This window comes from Xylocopa sonorina, chromosome 10 (assembly GCF_050948175.1).
Source record: "Xylocopa sonorina isolate GNS202 chromosome 10, iyXylSono1_principal, whole genome shotgun sequence".
NCBI lineage: Eukaryota > Metazoa > Arthropoda > Insecta > Hymenoptera > Apidae > Xylocopa > Xylocopa sonorina.
This window is the reverse complement of record NC_135202.1, coordinates 10,436,971-10,452,222: the sequence shown is the minus strand read 5'-3', so window position 1 is coordinate 10,452,222 and position 15,252 is coordinate 10,436,971. Positions and strand designations below refer to the sequence as shown.

The following is a 15,252-nucleotide window of genomic DNA, read 5'->3' as shown; positions in this document are numbered from 1 at the left end:
CTTATAATTAATTAATTTTTTCATTTTTAATACAAATTTGAACTGCTAGCAGCGTATTACTGTCGATTCAATCCTTATCGAAACTGAATCGTTTACGATTCTGTGTTGATAATGCCGCATGTAATACACGAATGGTTAAGTCTGAATTTATATTACCTACTGCTGTACTGGTGGCGCTACAATCTTCTAACCAATGCATAGGATATGTAATTCCATCAACGATCATTTGTATAGTTTGTTTCTTCTATTTAAAGCTCGATTATATGTATAGAATAATCACTCTGTGTATCGGCACTTTAATTTAACCAGTGAAAAACGATATTTTGAACTATGCATTTTCTATGAAAGTATATGATCAGACTTACGCGAAGTACTAAAGACAGATTTCTAACATTACATTCAACATGACGCGGAATAATTGCTTTTTTTGCAATTGCCATTAACTTCGTTTCTCAAGATACATTTTTTCCAATGAAGTTTCAAATAATACGATAGTGAAATTAATATATGACAGAAAATGGTACAAATAAAGTGGTCCTTGACCAAGGGGTCTAATATTCTTAAGTAAGTAACGAGAAATAATGAATTAAAAGTTACTATTCATTTAAACATATTGTTATGTATATATTTATTTTCAGATTTAATTTGAAACAAAAATGGTGGCGTTTGCAGATCATCATTAAATCTTTATTTTACAATGACTTTTTAAATTGGAGTTATATTTGTGATATACTTCTAGAACCAATGTTCTGGTTTGTAGAGAACTTTACTGCTTGTTTAGGACCGGTAAATATTCTTGTGATCTTTCTTAATTTCATTTGGTCCAACTCACATTATCGTGTGATTTTCTTATGAAAAAACTTGATTATCATTCACAATGTATTTACTAAGTTTGACAGTTTACAGGTGTTTGTAGTAATGGTAAGCCTTTTAACTGCAAGTATCGTGTACATTGCATATTACATTGGTCTACCATATTGGTGGGAAAAAAGTCCACTGATGACAATAATTCTCTTAGCAATTGGAAACTGGTTATTAATAAATGTATGCTTTCACTATTATATGGGTGTAAATGTTCCAGCTGGTTATCCACCAGAAGGTGGTCTTATACCAGAGGCTGTGAGTATCTGTAAAAAATGTATTAAACCAAAGCCGCCAAGGACACACCATTGTTCTGTATGTAATAGATGCATTTTAAAGATGGATCATCACTGTCGTATCCTTCTGAATATGTATATACACATGCATATGTGTACATAAATATACATATACTTATTTTAATATTTTATTCCATATCTGTGCGCTTCCTAAACAAAAAGATAGCATGGTTAAATAATTGTGTTGGTCACTATAATCATAGACATTTTTTCCAATATATGGCTTTCACAGTACTTGGTATTTTATTCATAATGCTATTCGGTGTAGAAATAGCATATCAAGAATTCTTTCCAGCACAAGAACCTGAATTAGATGGTCATCCAGTACGCATTAATAATTCCGAAATAATTCCTATGGTAATTATTAATTATCTTTTGAAAGAATAAAGTTATCAAATTGGAATCACTTTCTTATTATTCATGTTTCAGACTGAATCACTGGATCATCTAAGCGAAGAAGAATTAGCTGAAATAGCTAAACAGGCTGCAGATACGAGCATCAAAGAATGGAAACGGCGTCTTATAGTTTTCGCAGCATTGATTTGCGTGGCCACGTTTGCAGCATTAGGAGCATTGACATGGTGGCATGCAGGTCTCATAACTAGAGGAGAAACAAGTATAGAAGCACGTATAAATAGCACAGAAACGCAAAAGTATAAAGCACTCGGTAAAATATATCAAAATCCATATAATTTCGGACCAAGAAAAAACTGGAAATTGTTCCTAGGTATAATTGGCAGGTAATTTAAAGTATCGAAGTTTATTGAGAAAAATATATTTTTTTAATATTATGTAATAATCATATTCTATCGCTTGTTATGACAGAAGCTGGTGGCATGTGTTTTTTCCATCCAATCATGGACCATATGGAGATGGTCTTACATGGAAAACTATTCATGATACAAAAATATCTTGAGTATAATTCTTATGCCTAATAGTGGCAAAAGTTATCCATATTTCCACAGTCATGATAAAATTGTTCTTACAGGTTTTTAAATCTTCTAGTCAAACTGTATTACTACAACTATAGTATTATATGCACATATTTCGAATAACACAACATATTCTGAAACCTTTAATATCAATATATAAAAAAAGAGCACGGGAGAGTTTTTTACACCAACAAAATTATTCGATATGTGTACATATGTACATATTTGTCGATAACGTTACTTTTAACAAACATCTATATCATTACTATCACATGCCCTTGTACATTTTTAAACAATATTGATATTAAATATATTCTAAACTTTAATGTTAAACAAGTTGGAATAACTGCTGAAAAAATAAACAGTTTTTTATCTTTGCAAAATAGGGTATACATTTACTATTATACAACTATGTTTACGGCCAAACAATATTTTCAATCCAATCAAGGAAATGCGATACCCTGGTATACACTCCGGGTTTTTCAAGTAACGCGCAACCATCACCAAAACTGGTGATACCTACTACCTGATACAAGCACGGGCCCACCGGTATTTGTAAAGGACCTCCAGAATCACCCTGACAAGCATCCCTAGACCAACCACTACGTGGATCTGCAGCGCAGATCATATTTGGTCTGATTCCATCTGGTGCTGATATTGATTGATTATGTCTTAGTGTGCATGCAATATTATCAATAATATCGAGAGCAGCTTTTTGCAATTTATCACTTTGTTCTCCCCCTATGGACATTAGCCATTTTTAAATAGATGTCTTTAAACAACATTTTAGTTTTGTTACTGCAGTGGTTATTCAGTCTTACCAAGTTCAGTAGCGCCCCAGCCACAGACCACTGCTTTAGAAGGAATATAATCATATGGCTGATATAGACAAGCGGGTCGTACGTCATTGCTGAAGGTAATAATCGTATTTAACTTTACAAGGGCTATATCAGCATACTTGGCAGGTGGTCTGTATTTTGGATGTCGCAGTGTCATGTTAACTGTAGTTGTAATACCATGCTGATTATCTGTCAAGTCATGAATACCAATACGGGCAACTCTAGGTAGACTAAAAATATATAAATATAATATCAAAGATCCATTTCCTTTATACCAAAAATTTATAACAATAATAAATGAAAGATAAAATTTATTACTTTGCCCCATAAGTGCAATGTGCTGCAGTAAGTACCCATTCTGGTGCAATGAGAGTGCCACCACAAGAAATACTGAATGTTCCATCTCCATTGTTATTACCTAAAGCAACTACATGAGGAAACTCTCCAGGAGAAGTCTCTTCTCCACCAACAACAAGACGATTTGCAGCTGCACAATTGTTTCTATTTATCTTCACCACATCTGAAGTTGCACCTACCGATGCCACATTTAAAGTATCCAACATATTCTGGTATTCTTCACACTCTGATATATACAAATTATTAATTAATACTAAACTATTAATAATAATATTCTCTTGCTTAAACATACGTACTTATCTGCGACTTTGTTCTTTTGTCCACATATGGACCTTGTTTAAATGGAATTGATATCCCCTTATTTTCTGTAGGTATGACAGTTGCAGTGGGAATATTGTTAGATTCTTTTAAGAAAGGATTATGTGTGTAAGAAGGCTCTATCCTTGGAGGTTTCCAATGTAGTTCAGCACCATTCTCAACTCGTGGTTCAAGTAATGTACTTGGATTATTTGTTAAGAAAGGATTTGTTTTATATTTTACATGTTTATTAACGGTAGGAAGGTTTATAAGAAACGGATTATTCTTGGCATATTCTAAAACATCAATGAATTATATTGCATATGATTTTCAAAGATAAACAATATTTTACGTCATGCGATCACTTTAATATCGTAATCGGTGATATAAAATAATGATACGTATCTTTGAAAATATCATGCAAAATAGTTAATAAGAAAAAAAGGTACACGTATTAACCTGAATTTGTCGAAACCAGCGTTAAGCTGAGTGATAAAAGTACCGTAAGAATGTTAATTCCAAATGTCATTTCTATAACAAGTACAGAAGATCTTTCCTCGGTCTTCGGTTAAAATGATATTAAAACAAGGAAAAATATCATTTATATTTATGACAGGACATTTAATAAACAAAATGTGTGACATTCCTATCTTTAAGTGCAAGGTGCATTTGTCAAGAATAATCTGCGGACGCAGCGATCTAATTTACGGATCTCATCATCAATATGTAGTGTTCAAAGTAATATTTGATTGGTTGACTAAAAATATTCTTAACGGATTTTCAATATCACGTGACTTTCCTGTAACTCATAAAAATCTTAATCAATGTTTCCTTATCGAGAGAAGAATTTCCTGGATAGTTACAGCATCATATTACGTCGGCAATACAAGTAGCGTTTGCATTGATTTTTATATAACTCAAAGACCTATAAAATGAGAAAAATAGAAATGATATACTTTCTTAGAAATATCCTTCCTTAGTATAACATCTAATTAAATATCTTTAACCATCTATATATAGGTATATGGTATACATTAATCATGCATTTTCATTTAAATACTTTTTATTTTTAAAAAGCGTCTCTCCTGGAACTATAGTTGTTATAACTATTATTTACTGATTATCAAAAAGAACTGTTAAAACTTATGAATGTCTTAATGTACCTTCTACCACAGAGATTTGTTCTTCAAAGAAAAGACGAGATAATCACTAAAAGGAGCATCAATTTATGGGTTACTATTATATAATATAGTATTCCAAATGATTATCATTCTAGCCACTATCTAGCCGATATTGTTATGCCAACTGTGCGTTCCAGATGCTACCACTGTTACTTCACGAAGGAAAATTACCGTATGAACAACAGCACAAAGTGTATATAAGGGTCATTGCATAAAACGAGATGTCCAATCTGCAAACTGATAAAAGTTTGCGCATACAGAATTCATTTTAGCATCGAAGATGTTCTATCGCGCAATCTTCCTGTTCTGTCTGTTCGTAGGCATAAATTCCGAGGGTATCAAATCCCCAAGGATAGTGATCGTCGGTGGTGGAGCATCAGGTATCGCCGCTGCGTCGAAATTGCTCGAAAACGGTTTCGAAAATATACAGGTTTTAGAAGCCGAGGATCGAATCGGTGGACGGGTGAATACGGTAAAGTTTGGTGAGTTTAGCTTATAATCGAGAAAGTGACTAAGCATGAAGCAAAGTTGACGAAGAATTTGTGTAAACACTTACAGACGACTACCTGATCGATTTAGGCGCGCAATGGATTCACGGAGAGGAGGGAAACGTTGTTTACGAATTGGCAGCTCCCTTGAATCTTACGGATCATTCGTCGAGCTATAACAATCTATTCTACATGTCCACAGGCGAATTAATCGAGCCCAGACTCACGACTAACATCACACGTACTTATGTTGAATATATAGATTCGATAGAAGATCTTACGCTCAGTGAATGCCAACGTTCTATGGGTGAATGTTTAGAAAACAAGTATGAATTTCACACTTTCGCACTGTTGATTTTACAAGAGTACTCAGGATAAAAAAAAAGTGTTCAGATAAACGTATCGTAATAGCTCGGTTTATCATTTATTTTGAATGCAGCCCAAGCGAAAGATTGCAAAGCCACAGCAGCATAACATACGCGCTCTCATTATTCATACAGTAATTTTACTCTATCCTTGTTACTGGATTATAATTTAGCATAATTTCGTGGAAAACAGATTCAAGTAAACGTTTTAATATCTTCCTATCCTGAATCCCCATATCCAAAGTAACGTGTAAATATTATGATAGGTATACGTGAACATTATGATTTATATAAAATAAATTTTCTTTAGGTTCAAAAGCTATTTCACGCAATTTTCGGAATTAAATGAAACGTTACAAGAGCAACTGCTGTGGTTTTTCAATGGCGCGCAGACTAGCTATGATCCTGCCGATAGCTGGTACGATATTTCAGCGAAATATTATACGGAATATGAAATATTAAAAGGGGATCAGGTTATTAATTGGAAGGAAGGTGGATACGGGATTATTCTCGATATATTAATGGTTTGTTCGTGTTCGTTTAATTTTTTTATTGATCGATTCCAGTTCTTTATTATATCCTTTTTCTACAGAAAAAGTTTCCACATCCGGAGGAAGAGTTACCCGTATTGAACAAGACAACCCTTAATGCTGAGGTAACAAAAATCGATTACTCGAGCGAAGATGGTACCGTAAAGGTAACAACGCTCGATGGAAAAGAATATCTGGCTGATCATGTTATCATGACGCCTTCTTTAGGTGTACTCAAAGAGCAATACGAGACCCTATTTATTCCTTCGTTACCGGAGTCAAAAATTAGGAATATCAAGGTATATTTCCTTTTTTTCTGCAATTTCAGCAAGTAGTAAAGTGTTAATTTAACGATATTTAATTTCTGATTTAGGGTTTAGGATATGGAAATGCTTGCAAAATCTTTTTAGCGTTTAACGATACTTGGTTTAACGCTGAAGGCTTAAAGAATGGAGGATATTCCATTTTGTGGAGCAAAGAAGAAAGAAAAAAGCTCGATAGTAATGTAAGAGTTTAAGGTAACGTTAGAATCAAGCATGTTGAGTAACGTGTTTTCACTTATTTTAGCCGAAAACGAGGTGGATGTCTTATGCGCTAGGATTTTTTTTCGTCGAGCATAAACCCCGCTTGATGTACATATGGGTCTCTGGAAAAGGTGCACGACTTATGGATGACATCACAGACGACGAAGTTTTCAATCAAACTGTAGAGATGCTGTACAATATGTTGTCAAAAGATTATAATGTCAGTAGGCCAACAGCGATGATAAGGTAGTATCTTCATAACTCGTGCATATCTCTTTTTAATTTTTAGCTTATTCTTATGAAATATATCTTATTTTTAGGACTAAATGGCACCAAAATAAACATTTCCGGGGTACATATAGTTATCGAAGTATGGAGACAGTGAGAACAAACTCTAGTGCTCAACAATTATCCGAGCCAATCATTAAAGTGGGGAAACCGGTAAAATTTCACGAAACAGTATTTTGAACAGAAATAAAAACAAAGTTGTATATTATATTTGTCTTTTCCAGGTGATTCTATTCGGAGGTGAGGCCACTAATGAGCACTCCTTTTCTACGGTACATGGAGCGATTGGTTCTGGATGGAGGGAAGCCGAAAGACTGATAAATCTTTACGGCAAAAGTAATAACACAACTAAAAGTTAAACGATAAAATAATAGATTTATTTAGCCGAAGTTTTTATACGCAATTACAAATATACAAATTACGTTAGGCTTAGTAGAGTATAATTGTACATGTTTGTACGCAAAAGGAAATGTAAGTATATGTACAATAATTCAAGCTAGTTCTATTCACACCGTGAGTAACGCTGATCAGCTTTTAGTAACATGATATCGTAGAAAAATTTGTGCTTGTTTCACGCCGGTATCGTAAGCACCGTGCGTAGTGGAATAAAAGTTTTCGTGCGTTGCTTCACCAGCGAACATGATTATGGGTACATCCTAAGATGAAAATGATTTTATTACACTGCCTTTGCTTTTACAGATTATACTCAATGTATTGATTTTCTTACCTCAGACTCATGTCCTTTCACCACTTTACCCCATATTGGTTCTGACAATCTTCTTGGCGTTATCTCGTGGGCATCGCATTTCGTTGTAATATGACTATAACTACCGCGAACGTACTTGTTCGTATTCCACCGCGTCCTCAAACACTTTTTTACTGGAAATACTTTATCAAGTTTCAGATAGTGCTTGAGTAAATTTTCACAGTCAGTTGCGATTTGTTGTTCGCTTAAAGTTTCAACAATATAAGCTCCACGTCCACCAATCCAACCGAGAAGTACAGCCTCATGATTCGGTAGTACATCAAAACCCGTGAGATCTCTAGTCCACGCAGCTAGCTTTTTACTAAAACATATTCCCTCGTTCCAAAGTAATTGAAACCCTTTCGTATCGGGTCCCCACCATGGAACACCGAAATCGAGAAAAATCTTATTTATTAAACCAAAGCCCAAACATTCGATTCCCTCTTTGAACGGAGTTGGCAAAGATGGAATAAACATCTTTTCGTAATTCTCTTTCAAATAACCAAGTGAACAGGTAATTATTACACAATCCGCAAGAATTCGAGTATTGTCAGATGTGTTCAGCGCAAGAGCGCAATTAAAATCATTATCCACCACTTGCTGCCACTCGATCGAATCCACGCAAGTATTTAAATGTAAATTTTTCGTTCCCAAACTATCGGCGATAAGTTTGGGTAAACCCGTATACTATGCTTTAAACAAAAGGTGTTCTGGGCCACCCACAAACTGCACAATATATACATGTTATGATATTATTATTAAATATATCGCATCACAATCATCGTATGCTTACCTTAAATTTTCCCCAATATTTCGTAGATAACTCATCTAAAGTGGCACAAGCGTTGTCGATCGCAAGGAACCTAACATTCCAATCGAAAATCTCTTTTTTTATTGCTCTTGCCGCTAATGAATCATTTTTTTTATGCAAGTGTTCATTGAGGGAATTCCTTAAAGCCGCACCGATATTTTTGCAACTTGCTTCGATATCTCTATTCTCATAATCTTCACACTCCTCTAACGTAGTGCAAACGAGATTGTCTATCTCTTCTACCAAAGCTTCGTCCACTTTGTGGCCGTTGTTGCGAATAAAAGTTCCTTGACCATCTCTGCAGTGAATATCAGAGAGTAAGTCATACTGATAGCATAACTGCGCTAACTGACTTTGATCGCCGTGTACAAACTGTGCACCACATTCTATCCATGCTTTATTCCAGGCTTTCGACTGGATACGTCCACCAATTTCGCTTTGAGCTGTGAAAACGTAGATTAATTAATAATTTATACTATATTACATACTATACATATTACATTTTCTATGTGTTATTTATAGTGATTGAGATTTGTATACCTTCAAGTAACATATAATCTTCAAAACCTGCATCTTCTAATGCTTTTGCAGCCGCTAATCCCGCAATACCTGCACCTACTATCGCAAGCTTCGTTCTTGTCATTACTTGATTCGTAGCGCTCACCGGTCTTCCCATTTTATCGAAGTCATTTATCATTTTCTTTAACCAACCATGCGTTCTACGCGATTTGAAGTGTAATTTTTTAAGATTAAAATCTGAACGTCTCATTCGTAATTAAAACCCTTTTAGTGCCGAACAACGATATATCGTAGTTTGGTATACTTGCGAAAAGTGCCAACGACGATATATCGTCGTTCATGCATTGGCGGCTTATTATACGCATCACGAGAAACATGTACCTCAAAATAATTGTATAAGATACTAAAATGGTTCAAATTCGATGCAATACAATTGAAAAAAATTGATTTAGATTCAACCTTTTGTTATACCTTATGTGTACTCTTAGGTATACCCTTATGATTAGTGCCGAGGCTCTGTATATGTTGGAGCGATAAATTAGAAACGAGACATGGGATGACGATCCCAACAAAATTTCTTAGGACCGTAATCGCAATCTTTGTGTTTATAATAGTTATCAAACAGCTCAAATTACATGTGCAACAATTACATGTGTTACAAATACACTGTGCATCGACACGGCGAGTCTAAGATCTTTCTTGCAGTCTTTCTTGATCCGTCTCATGTCATTTTTTTTCCAGATATCGCCTTTCATATTACGCGATCTCCGTAAAACTGATCAAGCGCTGATTAGTGAAAATACTATTTGTAAAAGAGGAACTTATTTCTATGTTTTTCATCATAGTTTTATTGCTGTTACTTATATGATTTTCAATAAGTATTGCAGAACAATTGGCATCACATTATTCTCCCTTTCTTCCCCAATATGCTGCACTTTGAATTTTTTAAATATCATTTTTAGTTTGGTTTTTATGGGCTTTTTCCGAATCTATCGTAAATTCGTCAAATTCGTGCGGTTACCTTCGCATATGCATCGATTTTCGCTCGGCACTAAAAGGGTTAAAATAAGTTTTAAATATGTACAGTTTTGAATGTTGTACAGGTATAAACAACTGACAAATTTAGCGATAAGATAATAAGGAATTTCGCTACGCTAGTCCTAAAGTATTGCTTGTTGCTTTTATTTATTTATTCTTAACATGAGACCATATATTTTTTATGTTCTTCTTCTTGAAGAACTATAGTAATAAAAATAAATACTCATTTCTTAAAATAGCATGGAACTAATATAAGTTTAAAATTTGTAATGTTCATATAAAAAGCATTTCTTATATGATGAAAAGCATCAAGTACTATCAATACTATAATTTACCCGTGATCCGTTATGAAGAAACATGTGTCTCTGGTTAGAGCTGAGACTTTAACCGCCTAAGAAGAAGCATGCTAATCAATAGAAATAGAATATATGATTCAGTATAAACATTTCTAATATACATTAATTTTTTCACTCATTTCTGTTTCTCTCAATAAAAAGAAAAAAAAAATAACATAAAGAAAAAGATAAATCACCCAGAGATTTTTTAAGCCATGCAGTGAACATAAAGAAGAATATAATTGAGAATCGATTATTGTTTAATAATCTACAAAATCGTTATGTATAAATAAAAATGCCTCATCATAGCCAAAATGAGTGATCAAAATATCTGTACTTGTTATATGTCCTAACTACCTTATTCCAGATAAATTTTACCACGAGAATGATAAAGTAATCAAATTTACTTGTGAAAATCTATTATTCTTTCAGCTTCTCTAAAACCTGTTTCGACTGCTCCATGCACGGTAGAATAATAATGTTCGTGCGTTGCCTCTCCAGCAAAAAGAATTACCTAATAAATATATGAAATTGTTTAAAAATCTAATATATATTACACCTTAATTATTCATTTAATGTACAATTATACGTACAGGCATTCCATTAGGTGCTACAATAGGATCTGCTAAATCTTTTATATCTACATTTTGTTTTTCAGTTGTTACACTCTTAAAAGTGTACGATCCACGGAAACACTCATCCGTATGCCACGACGATCTAAAGATAATGTAAAGCGTGTTAATATTTGCATGTCAAAAAATAAAATTAGTTATTACCTAAGCATTTGGTCAAATTTCGGAATGTTATATGTTTTGTTTAAAAACGTTTCTAACAGTAGATACAATCCATCGGACACATCGCTATCAGAAAGAAGTTCCATTTCCTTTGCAAATTTACCAGAGATCCAAGCACATAATACTCTTGGCTGATAATCTACAGAAAGTAATGCGAAGACGTCGCACAGCCATTCACATTCCTATGAACCACATTATAATTAAAACATCAAAAAGCTAATATCAACTATTTAAATGAACGAATACTTAAGAATGTAACCATACTTGTCCATTTAACTTAATAAATTCTTCTTTATCTTCCTTAGACCAGATTAAACTAAAACCAGCACATTCTTCTTGCCACCATCTATGTGGAAATTCCAGGAACACTTTATTTACAGTTCCAATATTTAAACCCTAAATAACATGTTACAAAATTACATTATAAGTTAAATTCGTATGAAGAATCAGGAAATATTCGTACTATTTATCCATATTATACTTTTCCTGTACCTTTATTGCACGTTGCTTTACTTCAGGCAAAAATGGAGTGAACATTGTAGAGTGCTTCTCTTTTAGAACTCCAAGGGAAGCAGTACATATTACATGAGAAGCTGCATATTCTGAACCATCTTTTGTCTTCACAATTATATTATTGTCTAAAGTGTAATTAATATTATCAACATATGTACAAAATTTTATTTTCTCCATTATGGACTGTTTATCCTTGATGTCTGATATTTTTTGCTGGAGATAAGAGAATTAAAAAGATATACAAATTCGAATCATATAATTATGTTTATAAATTGAAATATATGTACCATTAATAAGTTAAATAATGTTTTGTAGCCGTAATCTTTCCAATTCAGAATAAGATCTCCTTCACAAGTCCAGTAGTCTGTAATTTTTTTAGCAGAAACATCGAACCAAGAATCACTGCATTGAACAGAATTATCAAATTTATGCATCCAATCCAATAATTGTTCGGCCTTATCACGAGTAGTGAATGGATTTTCCTCGAATATTTTATAAAATCTGAAACATTTATTTGAATGTAATGTAATTTAATTGACCTACTATCGATTGGATTGCGTATGCTAAGTTTAAATTTTCGCGGTATAATTGTACCGGATGTGTGTCATCCAGCTTGCAGTGAAAGGTGTTGATGTTGTGATAGACTTGCAATTTCCAGTCTGTCATAATTTTCCTTGTATTTTTGTGTCTGGTATATTGTCAATGACGAATACATAGTCTTTACAACGATGGCCGTAACATTTTCAACAATGGAGTAGTTTCGTAATTTACGATCGAGAATAATTTATATCACATTTTAAGAGATGTGCCATTAAAATGTGTACATTTTTTATGTATATATACCAACAAACATGTTTGCCAAAGGGTAAGAATTATTTTCTAATTGATTAATTGAACTTTTATCGATTACTAAGTGTATGAAACATTTCGTGTTTCAGTAAATTTGATCCTGAATTGGAAAAGTTAAGAAGAGAAGTCGATGGTCCCCCTAATTTGGACACTGTAACGTTAAATATTCAAAGAACCGCGGCACGGATACATGCCTCTTATTTGTTTGAGCACAATGGAAGGACCACATTGCAAAAATTATGTTTATTACTAAGTTCTACTGCCACAGGCAAAACTTATAGTGGGTGGCAAGAATTTGCTACTTACATGGGTTTAACAATGGAACAAATACGCGTATGTATATACATATAATATAATGCTCTTATCAATTTTGTATCCCTTTTTCGCTTAGTAAATTGTTATTGTTGCAGTGTATAGACTATGACTTTAAAGGATTGCAAGATCCAACTTATTATGTACTATTAGCTTATGTACAAAATGTGGAAGCAACCATTGATAAGATTTTCGGTGCCTTACAAAAAATGCAACGTTTTGATGTGATTAATCGAATAAAGGATGATATTTATGATCTAATTAATGAAATTTCACAAAATACTAGAATAAGTGGTATTTTGATATTCTTTATGAAAACAATAGTATTGTGTTGTTACTTTACTGTATAAATATAAATGATTTTGTGCTTTTGGATAGAGTCAACCATATCAAGGCCAAAAAGTGCTCCAAGAGCCCCATTAGTACTAACTCCGGTCAATTTCATACAAAAAGTACAAAGAAGTACAGACGATTCTGGTCACGTTACACAAGACAATTTACAGAAGGTATAGAATAACTACAGTACTTAGTCTTAGATAAAACTGCAACATAGAATAAAACTTTTTATTCACTTTACCAACAGACTAAGCAATCATATGGATGTATAGTTATGTTAACATTTGCTAACGATGGTTTAGAAACTGTGCAACACGTAGCAAAAATATTTAGGTCTAAAAAACCCAAAATTGGAGTTCTCATACTTCAAGAACAAGAAAACTATGTATATAGTAGGGCAGAGGAGTTTATAGATGATTGTTTTAAACAGGTAAAATGATATAAATTGTTCTAAATTTGAAGACTCTTATCAGCTTAATTGCAATTTACTTTTAGGTGAATTTTATTATACCTATATTGACTCGAGAATATATGGAGAGGATAAACAATTTTAATAAAACATATGCTGAAGATCAAAATAAGTTAGATGCTAAGTATGTAAAATATATATACTCTTTGTTACGATATGAGTATGTGAGAAATCAGTGCATCAATTACCGTGTAAGGTAAGTCCACTATACGATCTCCTGCTTACATTATCATATAATTCTATGAATTTTTAGGTGTATTGTTCCTGATAAAGATGTTAACGCAGTTGTAAAAGCATACTTGCATCCAACTTTTCAGGCATGGTTCAGAGAGGGTGATATCGATGCATTTGTTGAGAACATTCTTTTGCAAAAGTGTTCAAAATAAATATATATGTCGTATTTCAATTTTATGCTTAACAAACAATATATTTTAAATATATTTGTATACCTACTTATATACTTACCGATTCACAAAATACTCCCCATATGATTCTGCATCATGTATAGTGTTGGTTATATTCTCAGAAATATCGTAATATATTTTCAATGCTTCTATACTTTCATTCTTTGGAAGAAGTTCTCCTTTTGCAGTAACAAACACATGGCTATCGATATCATTGAAGCATTTCGATGAAGCTAATAGTTGATGTGGAGAGGCAAGATCAAAAACAATATTCTCATTCTCACCATGAACCCATTGGGCTCCTAATTCTACAATGTTATCAGCTGAAAGAATAAAAAGATTTGCTCAAACTTCGATATTAATATTTCTTTACCAAACTGAATTATGAATACAGATATGAAAGGTAAATAACTTTGATTCTGCTTACAAAATTCTACTGTACATATTCTGCCGCCGATCCGATCTTTTCCTTCCAAAATCGTTACATTTTCTAAACCTTTCTCTATTAATCTAGTGGCTGCGGCAATACCAGCTGCTCCAGCACCGATAATTATTATTTTCGGTTCTCTAAACATTGTTCTATTCTAACATAGATAGATTATAATTACTGTGTCACGATACTGTTGTACGTGGTATGTACGTAAGTTGTTCCTCTTTTATTAATCTAAACGAATAATAAACGTGGGCGGAATTTTTCTTCTACCATGCTGCCGACACGTTCGACGTGGTTATATCTGTAGATATTAATTTTGATTCTATGCTTCGATTTGATAAACGATTGAAGCAATTCCGGATGTCTTTAGCGCTACAAAAAACGTAAGATATGATTTGTACAGTTCGTAAGTTTTATTGGATGTAGATGTTCTATCTGCATTCTATGAATGTACTGTAATGTATAAAATCACGATTAATCGGACAATCAATTTGAACGTGTATCAAGTATCGAGTTGAACGCAACGTAAATAAGCTATCAAATTGTAATGAATAAATTCCTTAAACAAAGTCTGAGAAAAGGAAAGTGAATTCCAATGATTAAACTGAATGGCTTTAAAATACTGGGCAATAAAAGTATTACAAAATGTGCGTTGAATGTATTGTTCAGTTTTTACGAAATTTAAGATCATTTAAAGTTCGAGGTTATTATGAGAAGTTATAAGAGGTTATAAAGG

General features: G+C 33.2%; 6 protein-coding genes across 8 annotated transcripts; 3 read left to right on the top strand and 3 right to left on the bottom strand.

Annotated features, from left to right (window-relative positions):
* Positions 1–165: 165 nt before the first annotated feature.
* Positions 166–2,217, top strand: LOC143428425 (palmitoyltransferase ZDHHC16A). 3 transcript variants are annotated; one of them, XM_076903262.1, is made up of 7 exons: positions 167–564; positions 639–786; positions 900–921; positions 1,082–1,216; positions 1,324–1,514; positions 1,587–1,897; positions 1,983–2,217. In XM_076903262.1, exons 1-7 carry the CDS (start codon positions 518–520, stop codon positions 2,071–2,073), a joined length of 945 nt encoding a protein of 314 aa, XP_076759377.1. In that variant the 5' UTR covers positions 167–517; the 3' UTR covers positions 2,074–2,217. The 3 variants fall into 3 exon arrangements, with proteins under 3 accessions (XP_076759378.1, XP_076759377.1, XP_076759376.1); XM_076903263.1 differs by lacking the exon at positions 1,082–1,216 and having other exon boundaries at positions 166–564; positions 900–1,044; XM_076903261.1 differs by having other exon boundaries at positions 907–1,216.
* LOC143428424 (venom protease) lies at positions 1,917–5,459 on the bottom strand. Its single transcript, XM_076903260.1, has 6 exons — positions 5,320–5,459; positions 4,042–4,507; positions 3,582–3,878; positions 3,247–3,511; positions 2,911–3,158; positions 1,917–2,830 (listed from the first exon to the last, which is right to left on the bottom strand). Exons 2-6 carry the CDS (start codon positions 4,109–4,111, stop codon positions 2,505–2,507), a joined length of 1,206 nt encoding a protein of 401 aa, XP_076759375.1. The 5' UTR covers positions 4,112–4,507; positions 5,320–5,459; the 3' UTR covers positions 1,917–2,504.
* On the top strand, positions 4,697–7,687 carry LOC143428423 (spermine oxidase). The gene is made up of 9 exons (XM_076903259.1): positions 4,697–4,814; positions 4,901–5,245; positions 5,322–5,577; positions 5,927–6,140; positions 6,209–6,445; positions 6,520–6,651; positions 6,714–6,916; positions 6,991–7,111; positions 7,183–7,687. The coding sequence occupies exons 2-9, from the start codon at positions 5,044–5,046 to the stop codon at positions 7,315–7,317; spliced, it is 1,500 nt and encodes a 499-aa protein (XP_076759374.1). The 5' UTR covers positions 4,697–4,814; positions 4,901–5,043; the 3' UTR covers positions 7,318–7,687.
* On the bottom strand, positions 7,477–14,667 carry LOC143428422 (peroxisomal N(1)-acetyl-spermine/spermidine oxidase). The gene is made up of 12 exons (XM_076903258.1): positions 14,511–14,667; positions 14,145–14,406; positions 12,001–12,214; positions 11,693–11,926; positions 11,465–11,596; positions 11,183–11,382; positions 11,000–11,123; positions 10,814–10,920; positions 9,055–9,233; positions 8,497–8,957; positions 7,686–8,429; positions 7,477–7,614 (listed from the first exon to the last, which is right to left on the bottom strand). Exons 1-11 carry the CDS (start codon positions 14,656–14,658, stop codon positions 8,391–8,393), a joined length of 2,100 nt encoding a protein of 699 aa, XP_076759373.1. The 5' UTR covers positions 14,659–14,667; the 3' UTR covers positions 7,477–7,614; positions 7,686–8,390.
* LOC143428240 (spermine oxidase-like) lies at positions 7,486–8,180 on the bottom strand. Its single transcript, XM_076902964.1, has 2 exons — positions 7,686–8,180; positions 7,486–7,614 (listed from the first exon to the last, which is right to left on the bottom strand). The coding sequence occupies exons 1-2, from the start codon at positions 8,178–8,180 to the stop codon at positions 7,486–7,488; spliced, it is 624 nt and encodes a 207-aa protein (XP_076759079.1).
* On the top strand, positions 12,459–14,119 carry LOC143428427 (uncharacterized). The gene is made up of 7 exons (XM_076903264.1): positions 12,459–12,578; positions 12,652–12,895; positions 12,973–13,168; positions 13,253–13,380; positions 13,458–13,640; positions 13,706–13,875; positions 13,933–14,119. Exons 1-7 carry the CDS (start codon positions 12,565–12,567, stop codon positions 14,063–14,065), a joined length of 1,068 nt encoding a protein of 355 aa, XP_076759379.1. The 5' UTR covers positions 12,459–12,564; the 3' UTR covers positions 14,066–14,119.
* Positions 14,668–15,252: the final 585 nt, after the last annotated feature.

Coding starts and splice junctions, on each gene's coding strand:
- LOC143428427 (XM_076903264.1), top strand. Junction 13,169..13,252: donor ACAAAATACTAGAATAAGTG/GTATTTTGATAT, acceptor GCTTTTGGATAG/AGTCAACCATATCAAGGCCA. Junction 13,876..13,932: donor TGCATCAATTACCGTGTAAG/GTAAGTCCACTA, acceptor ATGAATTTTTAG/GTGTATTGTTCCTGATAAAG.
- LOC143428240 (XM_076902964.1), bottom strand. CDS start 8,180: ATGTTTATTCCATCTTTGCCAACTCCGTTCAAAGAGGGAATCGAATGT. Junction 7,615..7,685: donor TGAAAGGACATGAGTCTGAG/GTAAGAAAATCA, acceptor TTTTCATCTTAG/GATGTACCCATAATCATGTT.
- LOC143428424 (XM_076903260.1), bottom strand. CDS start 4,111: ATGACATTTGGAATTAACATTCTTACGGTACTTTTATCACTCAGCTTA. Junction 3,512..3,581: donor AAGAACAAAGTCGCAGATAA/GTACGTATGTTT, acceptor TGTATATATCAG/AGTGTGAAGAATACCAGAAT. Junction 3,159..3,246: donor CATTGCACTTATGGGGCAAA/GTAATAAATTTT, acceptor ATATATTTTTAG/TCTACCTAGAGTTGCCCGTA.
- LOC143428425 (XM_076903261.1), top strand. CDS start 518: ATGGTACAAATAAAGTGGTCCTTGACCAAGGGGTCTAATATTCTTAA. Junction 1,515..1,586: donor ATTCCGAAATAATTCCTATG/GTAATTATTAAT, acceptor TTCATGTTTCAG/ACTGAATCACTGGATCATCT. Junction 1,898..1,982: donor TTCCTAGGTATAATTGGCAG/GTAATTTAAAGT, acceptor TTGTTATGACAG/AAGCTGGTGGCATGTGTTTT.
- LOC143428423 (XM_076903259.1), top strand. CDS start 5,044: ATGTTCTATCGCGCAATCTTCCTGTTCTGTCTGTTCGTAGGCATAAAT. Junction 5,578..5,926: donor GGTGAATGTTTAGAAAACAA/GTATGAATTTCA, acceptor AATTTTCTTTAG/GTTCAAAAGCTATTTCACGC. Junction 6,917..6,990: donor AGGCCAACAGCGATGATAAG/GTAGTATCTTCA, acceptor TCTTATTTTTAG/GACTAAATGGCACCAAAATA.
- LOC143428422 (XM_076903258.1), bottom strand. CDS start 14,658: ATGTTTAGAGAACCGAAAATAATAATTATCGGTGCTGGAGCAGCTGGT. Junction 12,215..14,144: donor GGGGAGTATTTTGTGAATCG/GTAAGTATATAA, acceptor TAAATGTTTCAG/ATTTTATAAAATATTCGAGG. Junction 11,383..11,464: donor TTATTAAGTTAAATGGACAA/GTATGGTTACAT, acceptor TGTGGTTCATAG/GAATGTGAATGGCTGTGCGA.